At 42.8% G+C, this 21062-nt stretch overlaps 1 protein-coding gene across 3 annotated transcripts in view; it reads left to right on the forward strand.

The window, feature by feature from the left end:
* Positions 1-21062, forward strand: part of LOC132381545 (tyrosine-protein kinase receptor UFO) — a 175344-nt gene that overhangs the window by 44303 nt on the left and 109979 nt on the right. For all 3 annotated transcript variants that reach the window (XM_059951043.1, XM_059951044.1, XM_059951045.1), the window contains exons 2-4: positions 1669-1864; positions 4879-4979; positions 7312-7494. In XM_059951043.1, the coding sequence (XP_059807026.1) occupies positions 1669-1864; positions 4879-4979; positions 7312-7494 (480 nt within the window). The remainder of the gene's footprint in view (positions 1-1668; positions 1865-4878; positions 4980-7311; positions 7495-21062) is intronic.

Below are 21062 nucleotides of genomic sequence, written 5' to 3' on the forward strand. Positions count from 1 at the left end.
CATTACTTGTTTGCCTTATTTCCATTGACTCCATGCCAGTTTCCTTAGTAAATACAGATGCAAAAAAACCCATTTAAGATTTATTTTGGTTCCATAGCCGACCACTCTGATCTTCAAGAGGATCAATTTTATCCCTTACTATTTTGCTTTTAATATAACTGTAGAAGCTCTTTGGATTATCCTTCACTATGACTGCCAAAGCTACCTCATGTCTTCTTCTAGCCCTCTTGATGTCTTTCTTAAGTACTTTTTTGCTCTTTTTATACTCAAGTACCTTATTTGCTCCCTGTTTCCTATACATGTCATACATCTCTCTCTTCTTCTTTATCCAATATCCCTGAGAACCAAGGTTTCTTATCCTTATTCACTTTGCCTTTAATCCTGACAGGAACATGCAAGCTCGGCACTCACAAAATTTCTGCTTTGAAGGCCTCCCACTTACCAATGACATCCTTGCCAGAGAACAACCTGACCCAATTCATACTCTTTAGATCCTTTCTCATTTCTTCAAATTTGGCCTTTTTCCAGTCTAGAACCTCAACCCGAGGACCAGATCTATCTTTATCACCTCTCCACTCACCGTCCCAATGCAGGGGTTTTGACCTGATTTTGCCAACAGCTCTGAAGCTTGTTGTTCTTCCAGCACTGCGAGATGTCCATAAAGTATGATGTTGACTGGCACAGGAGAACATGTTGAGGGATGGTGCAGCGGTGTACAAAGGTGATGTCCAGGCTCCTTCTACTACTGGGCATGGAGTGGCTGAGTCAAGTGGGGGAGTCCCTCAGACATTGAAAGGGTGTGTCATCCCAGGGGCCACATGAGTGGCAATGATACTGTGATAACACAACTGAATCTATTGACCAAATGGCACTAGGAATGTAAAAGGTTTTTTCCAGTATTTTTCTTTCTGTGTATGCTCTGTGGCCACCTTATTGCATACCTCCTGCACCTGATAACGTGGCCTCTGAGTGTATGTTTGTGTTCTGCTGCTCTGTAGCCCATCCACTTCAAGGTTCGACGTGTTGTGCATTCAGAGATGCTCTTCTGCACACCACTGTTGTAACACTTGGTGGTTTGAGTTACTGTCACCTTTCTGTCACTCTGAACAGTCTGGTCATTCTCCTCTAAACCTAACAAGGCAATTTCACTCGCAGAACTATCTCTCACTGGATGTTTTTGTTTTTCACACCATTCTCTGTAAATGCTAGAGACTGTTGTATGAGGAAATCCAGGGAGATCAGCAGTTTCTGAGATACTCAAGCCACCCTGTCTGGCACCAATTATCATCGGCAAAAGTCACTTAGATCACATTTCTTCTCCATTCTGATGTTTGGGTTGAACAACAACTGAACCTCTTGACCATACTTGCATGCTTTTATGCATTGAGTTGCTGAAAATAATTGGCTGATTAGATATTTGCATGAATGAGCAGATTAATTGTACCTAATAAAGTGGCCACTGAGTATATATTTTATAATGCATAAAGATTTTTTTTGGGAAATAAAACATATTTTCCTCCTACAAATGCTGGTTAACCTGTAGAGTTCTTCCAGCAGATTGTTAATTGCAGATAACATACAAGGGTACCCAGTTTAGAAGAACTCACCACATTCTTTTCCAAAGAAGTCTCTGAATGACACATCACTCGATTATTCTCCTTTCTGCAGAAGTGCGTTTCCTGCAGGATCCCGAGAGCACCGTGTCCTCCCAGGGGAAGCTGGTGAAACTGCGATGTTCCATCAAGGTGACTGACGAACTCCCTGAAATATACTGGCAGCGGGATGGCGCTCTGTACATAGCCAATGTCAACCAAGTGCTCGTACCTCTGAATGACTTGGAGCGGCTGGCCATCAGTGAGCTGAGGTAAGTGAGTGTAACCATGACAGCTTAACAGTTCACCTTCAAAATTATTGCTGTCACATGATAAGGCTGATTTATACTTATGTATCGCATCTACGCCATAGGTACCGCATACCCTACGCCGTACCTATGCCGTAGGGTGACGTGCACCTCCCCAAAAAAGTAAGTAACTTGCGCATTTGGCGATGCGGACCGCAACAACTGTGATCGGTCCACTTGGTAGCACCGCATTTCCAGTTGCTTCTTCTCCGCCATGTCTGTAACTGATCCAAAATAGATGAACCAAATCATCAAATCTACCTGACGACATGCGAAAATGTTTGAAATGCATTTCCTCGTCCATATCTCTCATGAAGAAACTCAACGCAGTGGCATAGAAACCCCACCACCAACTAACATTTTGGCGCACATCAATGCATGCTCACTATGGCGTACGCCTATGCATAAGTATATAATCAGGCCGACGGCGTAGGCTACGGCGTAGCCCATACGCAGAACTATAAATCAGCCTTTATGGTCACAGAGGGTATAAATTTAAGATTCAAGGTTATTTATCATGTGTACTTTGAAACATTCAGTGAAATGTGTCATTTGCATTAATAATCAACGCATTTGAGGGGGCAGCCCCCATGTTTTGCTGCATATTCCAGCGTCAGCATATGACAGAACAACATAGAACACAGTAAGCAACAAAACAACAGCAGCAAAACGAGCTGCATACCTCCATTCCGCACTCCCCCAGGCATATATACAGTCCTCTAAACCCCAGATCAGGCCATATTCTTCAGCCCCCAGTCTCCAATGGACTTGGACATGCAGACATTGGGCCTTCGACTACCACGACAGACTTGCAAAGATCCGGCCAACAGGCCTCAGCCCCGGACTTCTGATCCAATTCTTAGGCCTCAGTCCTCAGCAACAACTAATTACTAAACACCAGGCTCAAACACTGGATGCTCCAATATTGGAATCTGAATCACTAGGCCTCAGACTCTGGTCTCATGAACCCAGGGGGTAATAAGACCTCATTCTTCCTGTTGCATGAAATTATAACTCTGGAACCCACCTAGCATTGGCCCTGGGAGCCCACCAGCAAAAGTTTACACTGGTCTTCCAGTCCAATATCTGGCCAGACAAATGTTTATATGTTCCTGTGATGCAGCAGTGGCACGGTACTTTATGAACATAAATTAAGTCAACATAAATTAAACATAAGCTTACATGTCAGTCAGAGTGAAACTTTACAGCTACAGAGACCTGGGTTTGATTCTGACCTTGAGTGCTGTCTGTGTGGAGTTTGCATGTTCTCCCCATTCATGTGTGGGTTTCTCCCGGTGCTCCTGATTTCTGTCCACATCCTAAAGGTGTGGGGGTTAGTAGGTTAATCGACTGCGGTAAATTGCCCTGGTGCATAGGTGCTGAGTAGAATCTGGAAGGAGTTGCTAAGGATGTGGGGTGAATTAAAAATGCGATTAGGTAAATAGGTGGTCAGTGAACAGTGCAGACTTGATGGGCTGTTTCCAAGCTGTATCGGTCTCTGACTGTGTCTGTGGAGTCCGGGATCTCATCGGAATGTGGGCTGAAGGGGTTTTTTTTCTGCCTTGTATTTTTCTGTGATGGTGTCTCACTGAATCCAGGATTCTCATTGGAATGTGGGCTCCAGGGGTTTTTCTGTCTTGACTTTCTCTCTGACGGTGCCTTACTGGAATCTAGGAATATCATCGGAATACAGGCTGAAGGGGTTTTTTCTGTCTTGTATCTCTCTATGACTGTGTCTCACTGGAATCCAGAAATCTCATTGGAACGGAAGAGAATTTCAAGACAGGCCGACTTAGCTCCAGATTTGGGCAACAGGTATTTCTTTCAAATGGAGAGGTATGAGGTCAGAGTTTGAGTGGACCATTCAGAGAGCTACAGATGACACAAAGTCATCGTCAGGTTCATAGTCTGTGCGTGATTGCATGGACACACAGGTATAATGAAAATCTTACTTGCAGCACCATCACAGAGACATATAAGCAGAATTCACAAGAAAAGCATAAATTAGAGATAAATTAAACACAGCTTTGACAAGAAAGAACAGAATTAGAGAGAAAACAAATCAAAGTAATCCAGGTGCTCAAAGTGTTGCAGTGCTGGGATCAGAGTTTGCTAGTTAGTTCAAGAACCGAGTGATTGAAGGGAAGTGACTGTTCTTGAACCTGGTGGTGTTGGGACTTCAGTACCTCCTGCTCAATACGAGCTGTGAGGAACTTCTGCTCAAGGGAAGTCAATCCGTGTTGACAGCAAACCTTTTGCGAGTGTGGAAAGCAATAACGCTTTGAGTGTGTTTCATCTAATGCCACTGTGTCACCCAACACTTGGCAAGTAGTGTCGAAGGGAACTATGACAGTAAAGAAATTCTTGTAGCATAAAACAGCAAATTCTGGAATCTCTCAGCAGGTCCGGCAGCATTTGTGGAGAGAGGGAGAGTTAATGTTTCAACTGTAAAATGAAAAAGGAATGTGTTGCAGCAGTGTCAACTCCTTGAACGTACATTATCGGCTGCCGAACGTGTAAAGATAAAAAACTGCAGATGGTGGAATAAAATTTGAAATTGTGCAAGGCAGGTAGTATCTATGGAATGAAACACACTTAATACAATGCTGAATTACAAACAAAGCTTACTGCAAGGTCACAGCTTGATGGCTTAGTGTAACACCATTACAGTACCAGCCACCCGGGTTCAATTCCTGCCACTATCTGTAAGGAGTTTGTACATTCTCCCCATGACCATGGGCTCTGGTTTCCTCCCACATTCCAAAGACGTACTGGTTAGGGTGAGTGAGTTGTGGACACGGTACGTTGGTGCCAGAACCATGGCTGTCCTCAGCACATCCTAGGAGTGTGTTGGTTGTCGAGGCAAATGGCACATTTCACTGTTTGTTTCAATGTACATGTGGCAAATCAAGCTAATCTCTTAAATCTCCATGCACCTGAAATCATGTCCTCAAATTCTGATACCCTTTTATTCACAGTATTCCTTCCATTCACCGCTCTGATGCTGGGAGTTACCGCTGTGTCACTTCAGTCAAAGGGAAAGAAATTGTTTCCAAAGAAGCTCAGCTGGACACAGAAGGTATGTTGGCAATGAAAGTGGGTTTGATGAATACTGATCGGTACAGGAACAAATCCAAACTTTGATCAACACACACAAAAATGCTGGTGGAACGCAGCAGACCAGGCAGCATCTATAGGGCGAAGCACTGTTGACATTTCAGGCCGATATCCTTCTTCAGGACTAACTGAAAGAAAAGATAGTAAGAGATTTGAAAGTAGGAGGGAGAGGGGAAAATGGAAAATGATAGGAGAAGACTGGAAGGGGTGGGGGTGGAGCTGAGAGCCGGAAAGGTGATTAACAAAAGGGATACAGAGCTGGAGAAGGGAAAGGATCATGGGACGGGAGGCCAAGGGAGAAAGAAAGGGGGAGGGAAGCACCAGAGGGAGATGGAGAACAGGCAGAGTGATGGGCAGAGAGAGAAAGAAAAAAAGGGAGGGGGAGAAAAAAACGAAATATATCAGGGATGGGGTTAGAATGGTAGGAGGGGTATTAATGGAAGTTAGAGAAGTCAATGTTCATGCCATCAGGTTGGAGGCTACCCAGCCAGTATATAAGGTGTTGTTCCTCCAACCTGAGTGTGGCTTCGTCTTGACAGTAGAGGAGGCCATGGATCGACATACCAGAATGGGAATGGAACGTCGGAGACCATTTTGCTGAACACCTACACTCTGTCCACCAGAGAAAGCAGGATCTCCCAGTGGCCACACATTTTAATTCCACGTCTCATTCCCATTCTGATACGTCTATCCATTGAGGAAGTTCGTGTAGAAATAGCAGGGGCTCTGACAGAAATATTTCAAATTAGAAACGGAGATGGTGCCGGAGGATTGGCTTTTTGCTCATGTGGTTCCATTGTTTAAAAAGGGTTCTAAGAGTAAACCTAGCAATTATAGGCCTGTCAATTTGATGTCAGTAGTGGGCAAATTAATAGAAAGTGTTCTTAGAGATGGTATATATAATTATCTGGATAGACAGGATCTGAGTAGGAATAGTCAGCATGGATTTGTGCGTGGAAGGTCATGTTTGACAAATCTTATTGAATTTTTTGAAGAGGTTACGAGGAATGTTGACGAGGGTAAAGCAGTGGATGTTGTCTATATGGACTTCAGTACGGCCTTTGACAAGGTTCCACACGGAAGGTTAGTTAGGAAGGTTCAATCGTTAGGTATTAATATTGAAGTAGTAAAATGGATTCAACAGTGGCTGGATGGGAGATGCCAGAGAGTAGTGGTGGATAACTGTCAGGTTGGAGGCCGGTGACTAGTGGTATGCCTCAGGGATCTGTATTGGGTCCAATGTTGTTTGTTATATACATTAATGATCTGGATGATGTGGTGGTAAATTGGATTAGTAAGTATGCAGATGATTCTAAGGTAGGTGGTGTTGTGGATAATGAAGTAGGTTTTCAAAGCTTGCAGAGAGATTTAGGCCAGTTAGAAGAGTGGGCTGAACAGTGGCAGATGGAGTTTCATGCTGATAAGTGTGAGGTGCTACAGTTTGGTAGGAATAATCCAAATAGGACATACATGGTAAATGATAGGGCATTGAAGAATGCAGTAGAACAGAGTGATCTAGGAATAATGGTGCAGAGTTCCCTGAAGGTGGAATCTCATGTGGATAAGGTGGTAAAGAAAGCTTTTGGTATGCTGGCTTTTATAAATCAGAGCATTGAGTATAGGAGTTGGGATGTAATGTTAAAATTGTGCAAGGCATTGGTAAGGCCGAATTTGGAGTATTGTGTACAGTTCTGGTCACCGAATTATAGGAAAGATGTGAACAAAATAGAGAGAGTACAGAGAAGATTTACTAGAATGTTACCTGGGTTTCAGCACCTAAGTAACAGGGAAAGGTTGAACAAGTTAGGTCTTTATTCTTTGGAGCATAGAAGGTTGAGGGGGACTTGATAGAGGTATTTAAAATTATGAGGGAGATAGGTTTTTTCCATTGAGAGTAGGGGAGATTCAAACAAGAGGACATGATTTGAGAGTTAGGGGGCAAAAGTTTTAGGGTAACATGAGGGGGAACTTCTTTACTCAGAGAGTGGTAGTTGTGTGGAATGAGCTTCCAGTAGAAGTGGTAGAGGCAGGATCGGTATTGTCATTTAAAGTAAAATTGGATAGGTATATATATGGATAGGAAAGGAATGGAGGGTTATGGGCTGAGTGCAGGCCAGTGGGACTAGGTGAGTGTAAGCATCAGCATGGACTAGAAGGGCCGAGATGGCCTGTTTCTGTGCTGTAATAGTTATATGGTTTCCAATGCTGGACGTGATGTTGTGGCTTTGAAACCAATTGCCATTGATAAGCCAATAAGCCATTCCTTAAATGTCTCCCTTCTGTTGCTTCCTCAGGTTTGCCCCACTTTACTAAGGAGCCACAGGACCTCAATGTGTTTGCGGGCATGCCCTTTAATCTGAGCTGTGCTGCCGCAGGATCGCCCAGCGTTCAGGAGCTGGTATGGCTGCAGGATGGGACTCCAGTTCTTCGCAAAGAGAAGGCAGGGGCATTATCTCCTTCAATCTTCACAGTCAGAGGTGAGAATACTGGGTTTCAGTAGCGGTGAAATCCTATCTGATTCAACCTTTGAGCACATGAGGATGCATTAGCAGGTATTTGCGTGAACATCTTAGTGAATTGGAGAAAAGCCTCAGGGACATAGATTCAATTGTGAGTTCCTTCATGCTGTCTGTGTGGCATTTGCATGGTTCCCCTCTGACGCTGGTTTCCTCCCACGTCCCAAAGTTGTAGATTGGTTGCCTGGGGAATAAGGGAGAACCGTGAGAGAACTAGTTGTGGGGACGTAAATTCTGTTATTGTTCTCCTTTTCACTACCGCAATGTAATTTATTTGAAGAATAATCTCTCTCTCTATGGCATCAGACCTAAGCTTTTCACTGCATCTGAGCTCATTTAACAATACTAAACCACTACCAAACTGTTCAGCATCTCCCCACCTGAGACAGATGCAGACATGAGGGGTATCCCAAGCTGAAAATGTCCAACTAAGTTTCTGATGGGTGCAGAACAACCCTGGGGTCATCCTTACCACTCCAAATAAAAACAGGGCAACAAGCCATGATTTCCCATTCCTGTCTTCAGGCATGACCTCTCTTGAGGATATTTTTGTCAATAGAAGACTACAGAGAAAATGGGAAAATATAGTTTTATTTTCATGCTTCCCACTTATTCTGGAAATTTTTATCAATATACTGGAGAAACTTTCCATCTGGATACATATTGGTTTGGTTCAGGAAGTTATTGGCCTCTCAACCGTTAGCCTCCTGAACCAAAGTGGATAGCTACTCACCTCGACACTATAACCTAGAGTCACTTACAAAGACTCTATAACTCATGTTTTCAAAATTATTTATTTATTATTATTTTGTTTTTTCTTTTCGTATTCTTACAATTTGATGTCTTTTGCACACTGAATGTGTTTGTGAGCAGTTTTTCATTGTGTCTATTTGTATTTATTGTGAACGAATTTCAGGGTTGTGTAGTGATAATAAATTTATAATTTATAAATATAATAATTTAAATATAAATAATAAATTGATAATAAATTTACTTTGAACTTTGGTATAATAACTGCTCTGTGCATGGCTGCAAGAAACTACAGAGTTGTGGACACATCTTAGCATGTTGTGGAAACCAGCCTTCCCCCATGGACCCTCACGGCGTCAGTAAAGCAGCCAGCATCATCAAGGACCCTAACCACCCCGAACATTCTCTCTTCTCCCCTTTCCCATCGGGCGGAAGATACAAAAGCCTGAAAGCACATACCACTAGACTGAAAGACAGTTTCTATCCCACTGTTATCAGACTCTTCAACGATGGGCTCTTGACCTCATCATCTACCTCGTTATGATCTTTACTGCACTGCACTTTCTCTGTAGCTGATACACTGTAATCTTCATTGCTAATGTTTTACCTTATTCGAGCTCAATGGGCTGTGTAATGACCTGATCTGTATGAACAGTATGCAAGACAAGTATTTCACTGTACAGGTATCTTGGTACATGGGACAATAATAATAGTCAACCAAATGATTCTGGGAGAATGCAAGATGGTGGGATCCGTCCCATTTAAATTTGGTTTGGTCACAGAAAGATGCAGGAAGGGAGATGGTGGAGGGACTCTGTCAATTCATTCAGTCACATTCCAACCCATTGCCAGAGGGAATGGGCTATTTGACTCCTCCCCTTGGTGTGGCCTCGGTCGATGACTTGTTATCGTGACAGCAAGCAGGGATGGTGTGGGTGGGGAAGAGAACCTGGGCTCCAATCCTTCAGCAGATCCATTGTTGAGTGTGCGAATTCACAAATAAAAACAAAATGCTAATATAGCAGCGAAGAGCACTTCACAAAATGTTTTATTACTTTAAATGGTTGGGGTACAGAGTAATGAGGATGTTGTGAGCTCCCACACAAACAAGGTTGATCAAACTACAACCAACACTTCCCTTCATACATTTGGTTGCTGGGTAATGAGAGGGCAGGAACTAGGGGCCCGATGAGTAGAACAGAGAGTAGGAACAGGTACCACAGTGAGTGGGCAGGAATCAGGGGCCCCTTGAGTGGAACAGAGTGCAAAGTAAGGTCTAAGTACAGTACTACTCCGATAACTCACTATCTGATTAGTTCAAACTTCTAATGGTTCAAGCATCTTGATCACCAGGTGAAGATCCTATGGTTCATCCCACTCACAGGAGCCACATATTCTACCCTTAATTCTTCTTGATGATGACCCAATTTCTTCCTCTCCTCCCAGTTACTGCGACCCCCTTTTCCTGTACCCTCTTTCCACTTAGTCTGGTCCCAGTCCCTGCATTCTTTTCCACTTATTGGGCCCCTGGTTCTAGCCCATTCACTATCCCTGTTCCTTCACTCAGTTCCATTTAATAATCCCCCGGTTCCTACTCACTCACTGTGATCCCAGTTCCTGCTCTCTGCTCCTCACAACAGGCTCCTGGGTCCTCCCCTCTCACTGCGGTCCCAGTTTCTGCACTCTGTTCTATTCATTGGGCCCCTGGTTCTGCCTGGTTCCTGCCCACTCATTGTGGTCCCAGTTTCTGCTCTCTGTTCTACTCAATGATCCCCTGGTTCTTGGCCACTCACTGTGGCCCTAAATCCTGAGCTTTTTCTTAAATTGACCAGGGCCTTATTTCTCATGCTTCCTTTAAACTTAGGAGATTCACTCAGAAATTTATTATCCTGTGCAGCAACTTCAAAGTAAAATAATGAATTAAAGGGTAAACGCATGGAGTCATAGTAAAGCACAGCACAAACTGCCCCTTCGGCCTATCTAGTCCTTGCCAAACCATTTAAACTACCTACTCCTATTGACCTGCTCACCTTGCTCTCTTAACCCATGACCTCTACCAGTCCCACCCAACTTCAGAGGGAAAAGTCTGCTTGCATTTACCCTATCTATACTCATAATTTTGTAAACCTCTATCAAATCTCCCTCAATCTTCTGTTCCAAGCAATAATATCCTATCCTATTCAATCTTTCCTTTTTACTCAGGTCCAACAGTCCTTGTTGTTTTAATACATCCAAGGGTGGAGATTAAGTCATTGGGTATATTTAAAGTGGAGGTTGAAAGATTCTTAATTCAGGTTAGAGAAGGGTAGGGGAGAATGTAGGAGACTGGTGTTGGGAGGGACAATACATCAACCATAACAGAATGATGGAGCAGACTTGATCCCCATTTCTGCTCTTACATCTTTCCACAGTCTGGAAAATCTCCAGTCCAACACCTCCAAATTCCTGAGCCTGCCTGATTATGAGAGTCTAATTGTGCTGTAAAATCTTTCCTCCTACAGTGTGTCTGACTCTTAACTCCCTCTTGCCTGACTCCCAACTACTGAACCTCTCCCACCATGCACTGCCTGCATGTCATCTAGCTGTCCACCTGACTCGCCATCCTCTCTGGCCCCACCCATCCTCATGGTCCCGCCAACTACGTCTGAGTCATACTATCCTTGAAATTTTACCCTTGTCTTGGTATATGCTCATATCCCCAGTCCCACTCATGCCTGTCAAAGCTCTGACACATCTGGTATCTTCAGCCCTACTCAAAGTTCTGAGCCACCTCAAAGGTGTGATAGGTTTAAACAGGAACAGTACAATCCCACTCCAATGATCTGCCCACCTTCAGCCAACCTGGAGATGGCATATTTGCAGAGGCTGAAGTAAAATGCATAACATCGAACTGCTTCTCTGTGTACTCTGTTCCATCAAATGGTGGGATATACTTTAACTCTAACGCTCCACATTCCGATTTTTTGTAAATCCCAATAATTATGGTTCTGCTCACCAGCTTCTGTTCCCCACACACCCTTAAAACACAGCAGGATCCCATTTCCACAATCCTTTCAACTCTTGGGAAACTTCTCACCCCTCTCCTTTCCAATTCACTGGGCCCTATTCCAACTCTCCTTTCAACTCACCACACTCACTGGAAAATTTATTACACTGCTGCAGAAAATCTACAACAAAGAATAATTAAAAGTGTAGACCCAAGAGATGGCAGAAGCTGGAATCTGGAGTGAAAACAATCTGCTGGAGGAACTCAGCATTTCAGCAGCGTCTGTGAGTGGAAATGGACAAAGTTTTCAGTCTAGACCCTTCATCAAAGTTCAAAGTAGATTTATTATAAAAGTACGTATATGTCTCCATATACTACCCCGAGATTTATTTTCTTGCAGGCATTCACAATAGAACAAAAAGATACAATAGAATCAATGAAAAACTACACACAAAGACTGACAAATGACCAATGTGTAAATAGAACACATAATAGTAATTAAATAAGTAAGTAAATAATATTGAGAACGTGAGTTGCAGAACCTTGAAAGTGAGTCTATAAGGTGAGTGTCACTTACAGGTCAGTTACACTGGTTCGGGAACCTGATGATTAGAGTCATAGAATCATTGAACACAACAGCACTGGAAAAGACCCCTTGGCTCAAATAGTCCACTCCGAATTATTAATCTGCCTCGTCCCATTGACTTGGACCTGGGTCTGAACCATACCACTCCCATCCATATTTCTCTAAAATGTTGAAATTGAATCCGCATCTACCACTTGTTCTGGCAGCTCATTCCACACTCACCACCCTCTGGTGAAGAAGTTTCCCCTCAGGTTCCCCTTAAACATTTCACCTTACACCCTTAACCCATGACCTCTAGTCATAGTCTCATCCACCTCAGTGGAAAAAGGCTTCTGGTATTTACTGTATCTATACCCTTCATAATTTTGTATACCTTTATGAAATCTCCCCTCATTCTTCTACATTCTAGGGAACAAAGTCCTAACCTATTTCACATTTCTGTATAACTCAGGTCCTCAAGTCCTGGCAACACCCTTGTAAATTTTATTTGCACTGTGAATTTTATTCAATCTTATTTACGTCTCTCCAGTAGGTAGGAGAACAAAACTACACATAATACTCCAAATTAGGCCTTACCAATGTCTTATTACAACTTCAACATAACATCCCAACCACAAGAAAATCTGCAGATGCTGGAAATCCAAAACAACCGACACAAAATGCTGGAGGAATTCAGCAGGCCATGCAGCATCTGTAGAAAAAAGTAAACAATCGACAGTTCAGGCCAAGATCCTTCATCAGGACTCATGAAGGGCCTTGGCCCGAATGTCGGTTGTTTACTCTTTTCCATAGATGCTGCCAGGCCTGTTGAGTTCTTCCAGCATTTTGTGTCTGTTGCATAACATCCCAACTCCTGCACTGGGTACATTGATCTATGAAGACCAATGTCCCAAAAGCTTTCTTTACGACCCAATCTACCTGTGACAGCACTTTATTCCCTCTGTTCTATCGCACTCCTTAGTGCCCTACTGTTCACTGTGTAAGTCCTATTCTTGTTGATCCTCCGAAAGGGCAACACCTCTCACTTGTCCGCATTAAATTCTGTCTGTTATTTTTTCAGCTGGTCCAGATCCCGCTGCAAGTTTTGATAGTTTTCCTCTCTGTCCACCACCCCCAATCTTAGTGTCATCCGGATCTAGTTTACCACATTATCATCCAGATCATTGATGTAGATGACAAACAACAATGGACCCAGCACTGACCCCTGCAGCACTAGTCACAGGTCTCCAGTCACAGAGGCAACTATCTGCTATCACACTTTGGCTTCTCCCATGAAGCCAATGGCTAATTCAATATACTATAATTTAGTCTATAATATAATCCCGTTAACGTGGTCATACCTTTCTTATTCCTCAATTCTACCCATAAAGCCTACTAGTTTTCAGTCCTGAGCACTGCCGTACCATTTTCCCTGACTAGTATTGTTATCCCTCCTCCCTTAATCCCACCTGCCCTATTATGTCTAAAACAATGGAGCCACAGAACACTGAACTGCCGGTCCTGTCCTCCTGCAACCAAATCTTATTAATGGCTACAAATGTCATAATTCCACGTGATCCATGCCCTAAGCTCATCTGCCTTTCCTACAATACTCCTTGCATTGAAATACATACAACTCAAAACATTAATCTCACCATGCTCTACCTTTTGATTCCTGACTTTGTATGTAGGCTTTACACCATCTTTCCTCACAACCTCCTCACTACTTATTCTGGCAGTTTGATCCCATGCTCTGCAACTAGCTTAACCCCACCTCATACAGCACTAGCAGACCTTCCTGCTAAGAACATAAGAGATAGGAGCAGGAGTAGGCCAATCGGCCCCTCAAGCCTGCTCCGCCATTCAACAAGATCATGGCTGATCCAATCTTAACTCTAGTTATCACCGAATCCCACAAGGCAACAGTGGCAACCAACAGGGCACCATGTCGCCCATTTTATTTTATTATTCATCCCGCCCAAACCCATGTGATCACCCGGGGGGAAAAAATTTTAGTGCCCCTCCAGTTCAGGTGCAAACTAACCCTTCTGTACAGGTCTCACCTTCCCTGGAAGAGAGCCCAATGATCTAAAAATCTGAAGCCCTCGCTCCTGCACCATCTCCTTAGCCACATGTTAGACTGAATAATCTTCCTATTTCTGGCCTCTTTACAACCCTGGAGGTCCTGTCCTTTAACTTCACACCTAACTCCCTGAAGTATGTTGTCATCCCTCCTACCCAAGTCATTGGTATTGATGTAGTCCACGATGTCTGGCTGCTTACGCTTCCACATAAGAATACAATGGGCTTGATCTGAGATGTCAACAGACCATGACACATAGGGAGACAACAAACCATCCAGGAATCTTGTTCTCATCTACAGAACTTCTTTCTGTTCCCCTAACCAATTGATCCTCTATCAGGTTGGTCAAGGAAAATCTTGACAAGGACTTCATAAAATGCACCCGTGATGGCTTTCTTGAGCAGCATGTTAGTGAATCTACAAAGGAAAATACTATCTTAGATCTAGTCCTGTGCAATGAGACAGGTAAGATTAATGATCTCGTAGTCAGGGATCCTCTTGGAAAGAGTGATCATAGTAGGATTGAATTTCGCATACAGATGGAGGATGAAATAGTTAGATCTAAAACTAGTGTATTATGCTTGAATAATGAGGGAGCACAGGTTATTTGGTAGGACAGTTGAGGAACAGTGGAATACTTTCAAGGAAATTTTTCACAATGCTCCACAAAAGTATATTCCAGTCAAAAGTAAGGGCAGTAAGTGTAGGGAGAGTCAGCCTTGGATAACTAAGGAAATAGAAGATACAGTCAGGCCTCCTTATCCGTGAGTTCGGTATGCATGAATTCAACCAATCATGAATCGAGTGCTCTTCCAGCACTTGTTGTTCAAGCATTGTTCGCCGCGCGCCTTGTTCGTTAGCTATTTTGTTCCTGTGAAAAAATGGCTCCTAAAAAGCAATTACATGGTCAAAGCAATTCCTCAAAGGCTAAGAGGGAAAGTAAAGTGCTATCCCTCGCCAAGAAAGTAGAACATGTCACAGAAGCATATCCCTGTTGATGGCCAAATTATATCTGAAGAAGCTCTAAGTCTCTATGAGTACTACTGTGACGGGGTTGATAAGAGCGAGAGAAAAGGGTTTAAGGCTAGTAAGGGATGGCTGGCTGGCTATGTAAAGCGCTACAGCCTTAAGAACATAAAGATCACGGGAGACAGCTTCCTATAACAATGTTTCTAACTAAAGCATCTGCAATTCTGAAGTCTTGACGTTCAACGCTTGAAGATCCTCAACCCTCAACCTCTACAGCTCCTGACTTTAGTATTATTGAGCCTTCTCCAAAGCATCCTTATTCCCTAAACAAGACAGTGTAACAACTACTGTACAGGTATTACAAGTTTTACTGGTTGTTTGATCATTGTTCGCCTCGCGTCTCGTTCATTCGCTGCTTGTGTTGCGAGCGAGAGGAACATGTACAGATTTTTTCTTGTCAATATTCCCTAAACAAGACAGTGTAACAACTATTTATATAGCACTTCCATTGATTTAGGTGTTATAAGTTCTGTAGTATCAAATTAAAAACTCGTGTACAAAATTGCAAAGAGTAGTGGGAGACTGGAGGATTGGGAAAACTTTAAAAAGCAGCAAAACAGCTAAACAAGAAATAGGGAAAGGGAAGATAGAGTATGAAAGTAAATTAGCACAAAATATAAAAACAGCAAAAGTTTTTATAAATGTATAAAGCAGAAGAGGGTGGCTAAAGTCAACGTAGGTCCCTTGGAAGATGAGAAGGGGAAATTGACATTGGGTGATAAGGAAATGATTGAGGCATTGACCGACTATTTTGTGCCGGTCTTCACAGTGGAGGACATGACTAATATGCCAAAGAAGGATGTTATGGATGAAATGTGAGGTGAGGACCTTGACAAAATTACTGTAACTAAAGAGATAGTGATGAACAAACTAGAGGGCCTGAAGGTAGATAAGTCCCCTGGTCCTGATGGGATGCTTCCCAGGGTGCTGAAGGAATTGGCAGAGATTATAGTAGACGTGTTGGTAACCATTTATCAAAACTCTCTAGACTCTGGGCTGGTCTCAGTGGATTGGAAGATATCAAGTGTCACGCCACATTTTAAAAAGGGGATGTAGGCAAAAGATGGGCAACTGTAGGCCAGTTAGCTTAACATCTGTAGTCGGGAAAATGCTTGAAGCTGTCATTAAGGAAGAAATAGCAAAACATTTAGGAAGGAGTGGTTCCATTAGAGAGATGCAGCATGGAATCAGAAAGGGCAGGTCCTGTTTGGCAAATTTAATGGAGTTCTTTGAGGACATAATGAGTGTAGTGGATAGAGGGGAACAGGTGGATGTTGTATACTTGGATTTCCAGAAGGCGTTCGATAAAGTGCCACAAAAAGACTTGTAAATAAGATACGGATGCATGGAGTCGGAGGAAGTGTACTGGCATGGATAGTGGATTGGTTGACCATTAGAAGGCAGAGAGTTGGTGTAAATTGGTGTTTCTCCGGTTGGCAGTTGGTGGTGAGTGGAGTGCCACAGGGGTCAGTGCTGGGCCCAGCCCGCAGCTGTTTACCATTTACATTGATGATTTGGAAGAGGGGACTGAGTATAGCGTAGCAAAATTTGCTGATGACAACAAACTGAATGGAAAAGCAAATTGTACAGACAGATATAGATAGGTTAAGTGAGTGGGCCAAGGTCTGGCAGATGGAATACAACGGTGGTAAATGCGAGATCATCCACTTTGGAAGGAATAATAGAAGAGCAGATTATTATATAAATGGTGAAAGATTGCAGCATGCTGTTGTGCAGAGGGACTTGGGAGTGCTTGTTTATGAATTGCAAAAAGTTGGCTACAGGTACAGCAGGTTATTAAGAACACAAATTGTCCTTCATTGATAGAGGGATTGAATTCAAGAGCAGGGAGGTCATGCTGCAACTATACAGGGTACTGGTAAGGCCACATCTGGAATACTGTGTGCAGTTCTGGTTTCTGTACTTGAAGAAGGATATACTGGCTTTGGAGGCAGTGCGGAGGAGGTTCACCAGTTTGATCCCAAGGATGAAGGGGTTAACCTATGAGGAGAGATTGAGTTGCCTGGGACTATACTCTCTGGAGTTCAGAAGAATGAGAGGGGATCTTACAGAAACATACAACATTTTGAAAGGGATAGTTAAGATAGAAATAGGAAAGTTGTTTCCATTGGTAGGTGAGACTAGAACTAGCATACATTGTCTCAAGATTTGGGGAAAAGATTTAGGATGGAGATGAGGAGAAACTGTTTTTCCCAGAGAGTGGTGAATCTGTGGAATTCTCTGCCCGGGGAAGCAGTTGAGGTTTCTTCATTAAATATATTTAAGATACTGTTAGATAGGTTTTTACATAGTAAGGGAATTAAGGATTATGAAGAAAAGGCAGGTGGATGGAACTGAGTTTACAGACAGATCAGCCATGATCTTATTAAATGGCGGGGCAGGCTTGATGGGCCAGATGGCCAACTCCTCCTGTTTCTTATGCTCTTATGTTATGTACGACAGCGTGTCTTGTCTCCCCTCCTTCCCTTCTGAGTCACAGAGCCAGACTCAGTGCCAGAAGCCTGACTGCTGTGGCTTTCCTCACCAGGTTATTCCCCCCCAACAGTATCCAAAATGTTAACTCAGTTGTTGAAGTGAATGGTTACAGGGGTACTCAGCACAGGCTGCCTATCCTCTTTTCCCCTCCTGACAATCACCCAGTTACCTGTGTCCTGCACTGTGAGTGCAGCTAGCTCCCTGTATGTCCTATCTATCACCTCGTCAGCCACTCAAATGATCCAGAGTTCATCCAGTTTCAGCTCCAACTCCTTAACGTGGTCTGTTAGAAGCTGCAGCTGGATGCACTTCTTGCAGGTGTGGATATCAGGTTTGTTGAAGCCAATCACACCAGTAGTCTTGTAGCAACTTCTTTCCTATGATTGTAAGATTATTGAATGGTTCCCTAGTACAATAAAATGGACTCTTCACCTGACAACCAACCATGTTATGACCTTGCAGATTATTGCCTGCCTTCAATGAAATTTCTCTGTAACCATAGCACTTTATTCATTTATTGTCTTCCCTTTCATGAATTCAATATACTGATGTAATGAAAAGATAAGCCATAAGACGTAGGAGCAGAATTAGGCCATTTGGCCTGTTGAGTCTCTTCTGTCATTCCATCATTTTCCTTCTCAGCTCCATTCTTCTGCCTTCTCCCTTACTAATCAAGGAGCTATCTACTTCTGCTTTAAAAAAATACCCAATGATGTTCTAAATGGGTGCCCCTCTATTCTGAGCCTGCACCCTCTGGTCCTAGACTCCCCCAACATAGACAATATCCTCTCAACGTTCACTCTCTCTAAACCTTTCAATTTTCAATAGGTTTCAATGGGATCCCAGTCATCTTTCTAAACTCCAGCGAGTAAGAGTCATCAAACACTCTTCATGTAAAGCCTCAATATAACATCCTTATTGTTATATTCTAATTCACTTAAAATAAATGCTGACATTGCATTTGCTTTCCTCATTACCAATAGTCTTTCACTGTACCTTAGCCCTTGTGACAATAATAAACAAATAATAAACCCTTCTGTTTCTGGAATCATTGTCATGAACCTCCCCTGGACCCTCTCCAATGCCATCACGTCTTTTCTTAGATAAGGGGTCTCTGCTTTAAATATACACAATGACGGCCTCTATAGCCATCTGCGGCAATAAATTCCAAACATTCACCTCCCTTTGGTAAAGGAAGTCCTCCTCACTCTGTTATAAAGGGATGTCTTTGTATTCTGAGCCTGTGCTCTTTGGTCCTAGACTCCCCTATTATTAGAAATATTCTCACCAGGTCCACTCTGTCTTAGCCTTGCAATGTCTGGTAGATGAGATCCCCCCCTCATTCTTCTAAACTCTACTGAGTACAGGCCCAGGTTTATAAAACACTTCTTGTATGTTAACATTTCCGTTCCAGGATCATTCCTGTCAACCTCCTCTAGACCTTCTCCAATGCTAGCACAGTCTTTCTTAGGTATGGGGCCCTGTACTTCTCACAATGTTCCAGTTGTGCTCTCACCTATGCCTCAGAAAGCCTCACATTACATCCTTGTATTTACAAGCTAGTCTGCTTGAAATAAATGCTTAAATTGTATTTTGCCTTCCTCACTGCCACAGTTTTCACTGTACCTTGATACATGTGACAATAATAAACCAATTTTCCAATCCCTTATACCACTGAAATAAGACTTCCAGTATTCAGATCCACATGCCAAATAATCCTTTATCTGAGGTCTCCTAGTGTCTCCATTTCCCTCTACAGATGCTGTCTGACCCAGTTAGTTCCTCCAGCTGTTTGTGCTTTGAACTAAATGTGTGTTGGTGGATGTAATGAGCTGGATTAATCAGACCCAACAATTTGCATGTCTAGGTGATGTGGTAATGGGTACAAGCACACCAAAGTAATTTAAGCCTAATTTATTATCATAAAATAGAATGCACAAACAAACCACAAAATACTACATAGTAAGTCACGAAGATGTCAGGGCTCAAAATTCTTAGTCACTACTCAATTGTTGTTGGGGGAACTCTGAATTCTGATTCGCTCGTGAAACCACCCCTAGGTCATTGGTACCAATCACAATCTCTGGCCCTGGTGGAAGTTCGATGAAACCAGGAAAGACACTTCAATAAATACAAGTTTCATAAGTGCAGAGCAACCATGGGACAGACAAACTCTTTGATCCTGTCTCTCAACACAGCTTGTCTTTTTTCAAAAACATCCTGTCTCCATTAACACAGCGTTCAGTGTAGCCTCATAAATCAATTAGACATTGTAATGGTCACTCCTCAGCCATTAATCCATTGTTTGGGCACAGCATTCCTTTGGACTTACAAAAGGATATTAATGTCTACCCACATAAATAATAAACCTGAATGCAGACACTAAAAGAATCATCAACCTAGCTCTAAAAGAGACCAACAGACAATCTAGAGCCATTAACTGACCCCACATGAACGTCACCCTGCAGACATCCAACAATGTTTTATAGAATTTAATACAACAGTGTATGTAAAGGAATGACCTCCAATATTCCAGAAAATTGCTGTTCCAGCACCACCAAAGTTTGAAGGATGTCTGATTACTGGAACCTTGCTGACATTGCTTGCTGGTAAAAGGTGAACGACTGATTTCAATCGTTTTACAGCAGAGTTGTTGCTGTGCAAGATGGATAGTTAATCAGTATCATAATAATGTTTAATATCACTTGCATATATCATGGACATTTGTTGTTTTGCAGCAGGAGTACAGTGCAATACGTAACAACTATTAAATTGCAATAAGAAATACATATTAAAATGTAAATTAAATAAGTAGTGGAACATGAAAGCAAAAACAGTGAGGTTGTGTTCATTCTCTGTTCAGAAATCTGATGGCGGAAGGGAAGAAGCTGTTCCTAAAATGATGTGTGTGTCTTCAGGCTCTTCTCCAATGGTAGTAATAAGAAGAGAGCACGTCCTGGATGATTGGTGTCCTTCATGACGAATGCCACCTTTTTGATTTAACTTGAAACTTCTCTGTAGGCAGTATGACTGACTCAGTGTCAGTCCCAATCACTGACCCAGCAGTGGCATGTACTGAAGTCTAAATGCTGGCATTCACTTCCAGAAGGATCGTCAGTTTGGTCCCAGGCAGTTGTAATCTTAAGTAGGTTTTTTTTTCAGAAGTAAATTATGAGCAGGCCACTCTGCTCCTAAGGATGATTCTTTAAATTTATCTAACAGATCGACCTTGCTGCTTTTAGGATCCACATTTCTACACAGATGAGCCTGGAACTGGGAACATATAGAGAGATATAGCACAGAAACAGGGCATTCAGTCCACCAAATCGGTCCTGACCATCAGCAGCAATGCTGGTTGATTCTCCCCATATTCCCATCAAATCCAATTTCAATTTGACTTCCCAGTCGCATTGTCACATGTCTGTCCATGGCCTTCCCTACTACCATGATGAGGCCAAGTTCAGGTTGGAGGATCAACACCTCATATTCCATCTGGGCAGCCTCCATCCTGACATGAACATTGATCTATCTAACTTCAGCTAAAGACTAGCCCCTTCTCCCTTTTTCCATTTTCCATTCTGGTTATCCTGGTCCTCCTTTCTTCTCATCACCTGCCTATC

Source organism: Hypanus sabinus, chromosome 26 (assembly GCF_030144855.1).
Source record: "Hypanus sabinus isolate sHypSab1 chromosome 26, sHypSab1.hap1, whole genome shotgun sequence".
NCBI lineage: Eukaryota > Metazoa > Chordata > Chondrichthyes > Myliobatiformes > Dasyatidae > Hypanus > Hypanus sabinus.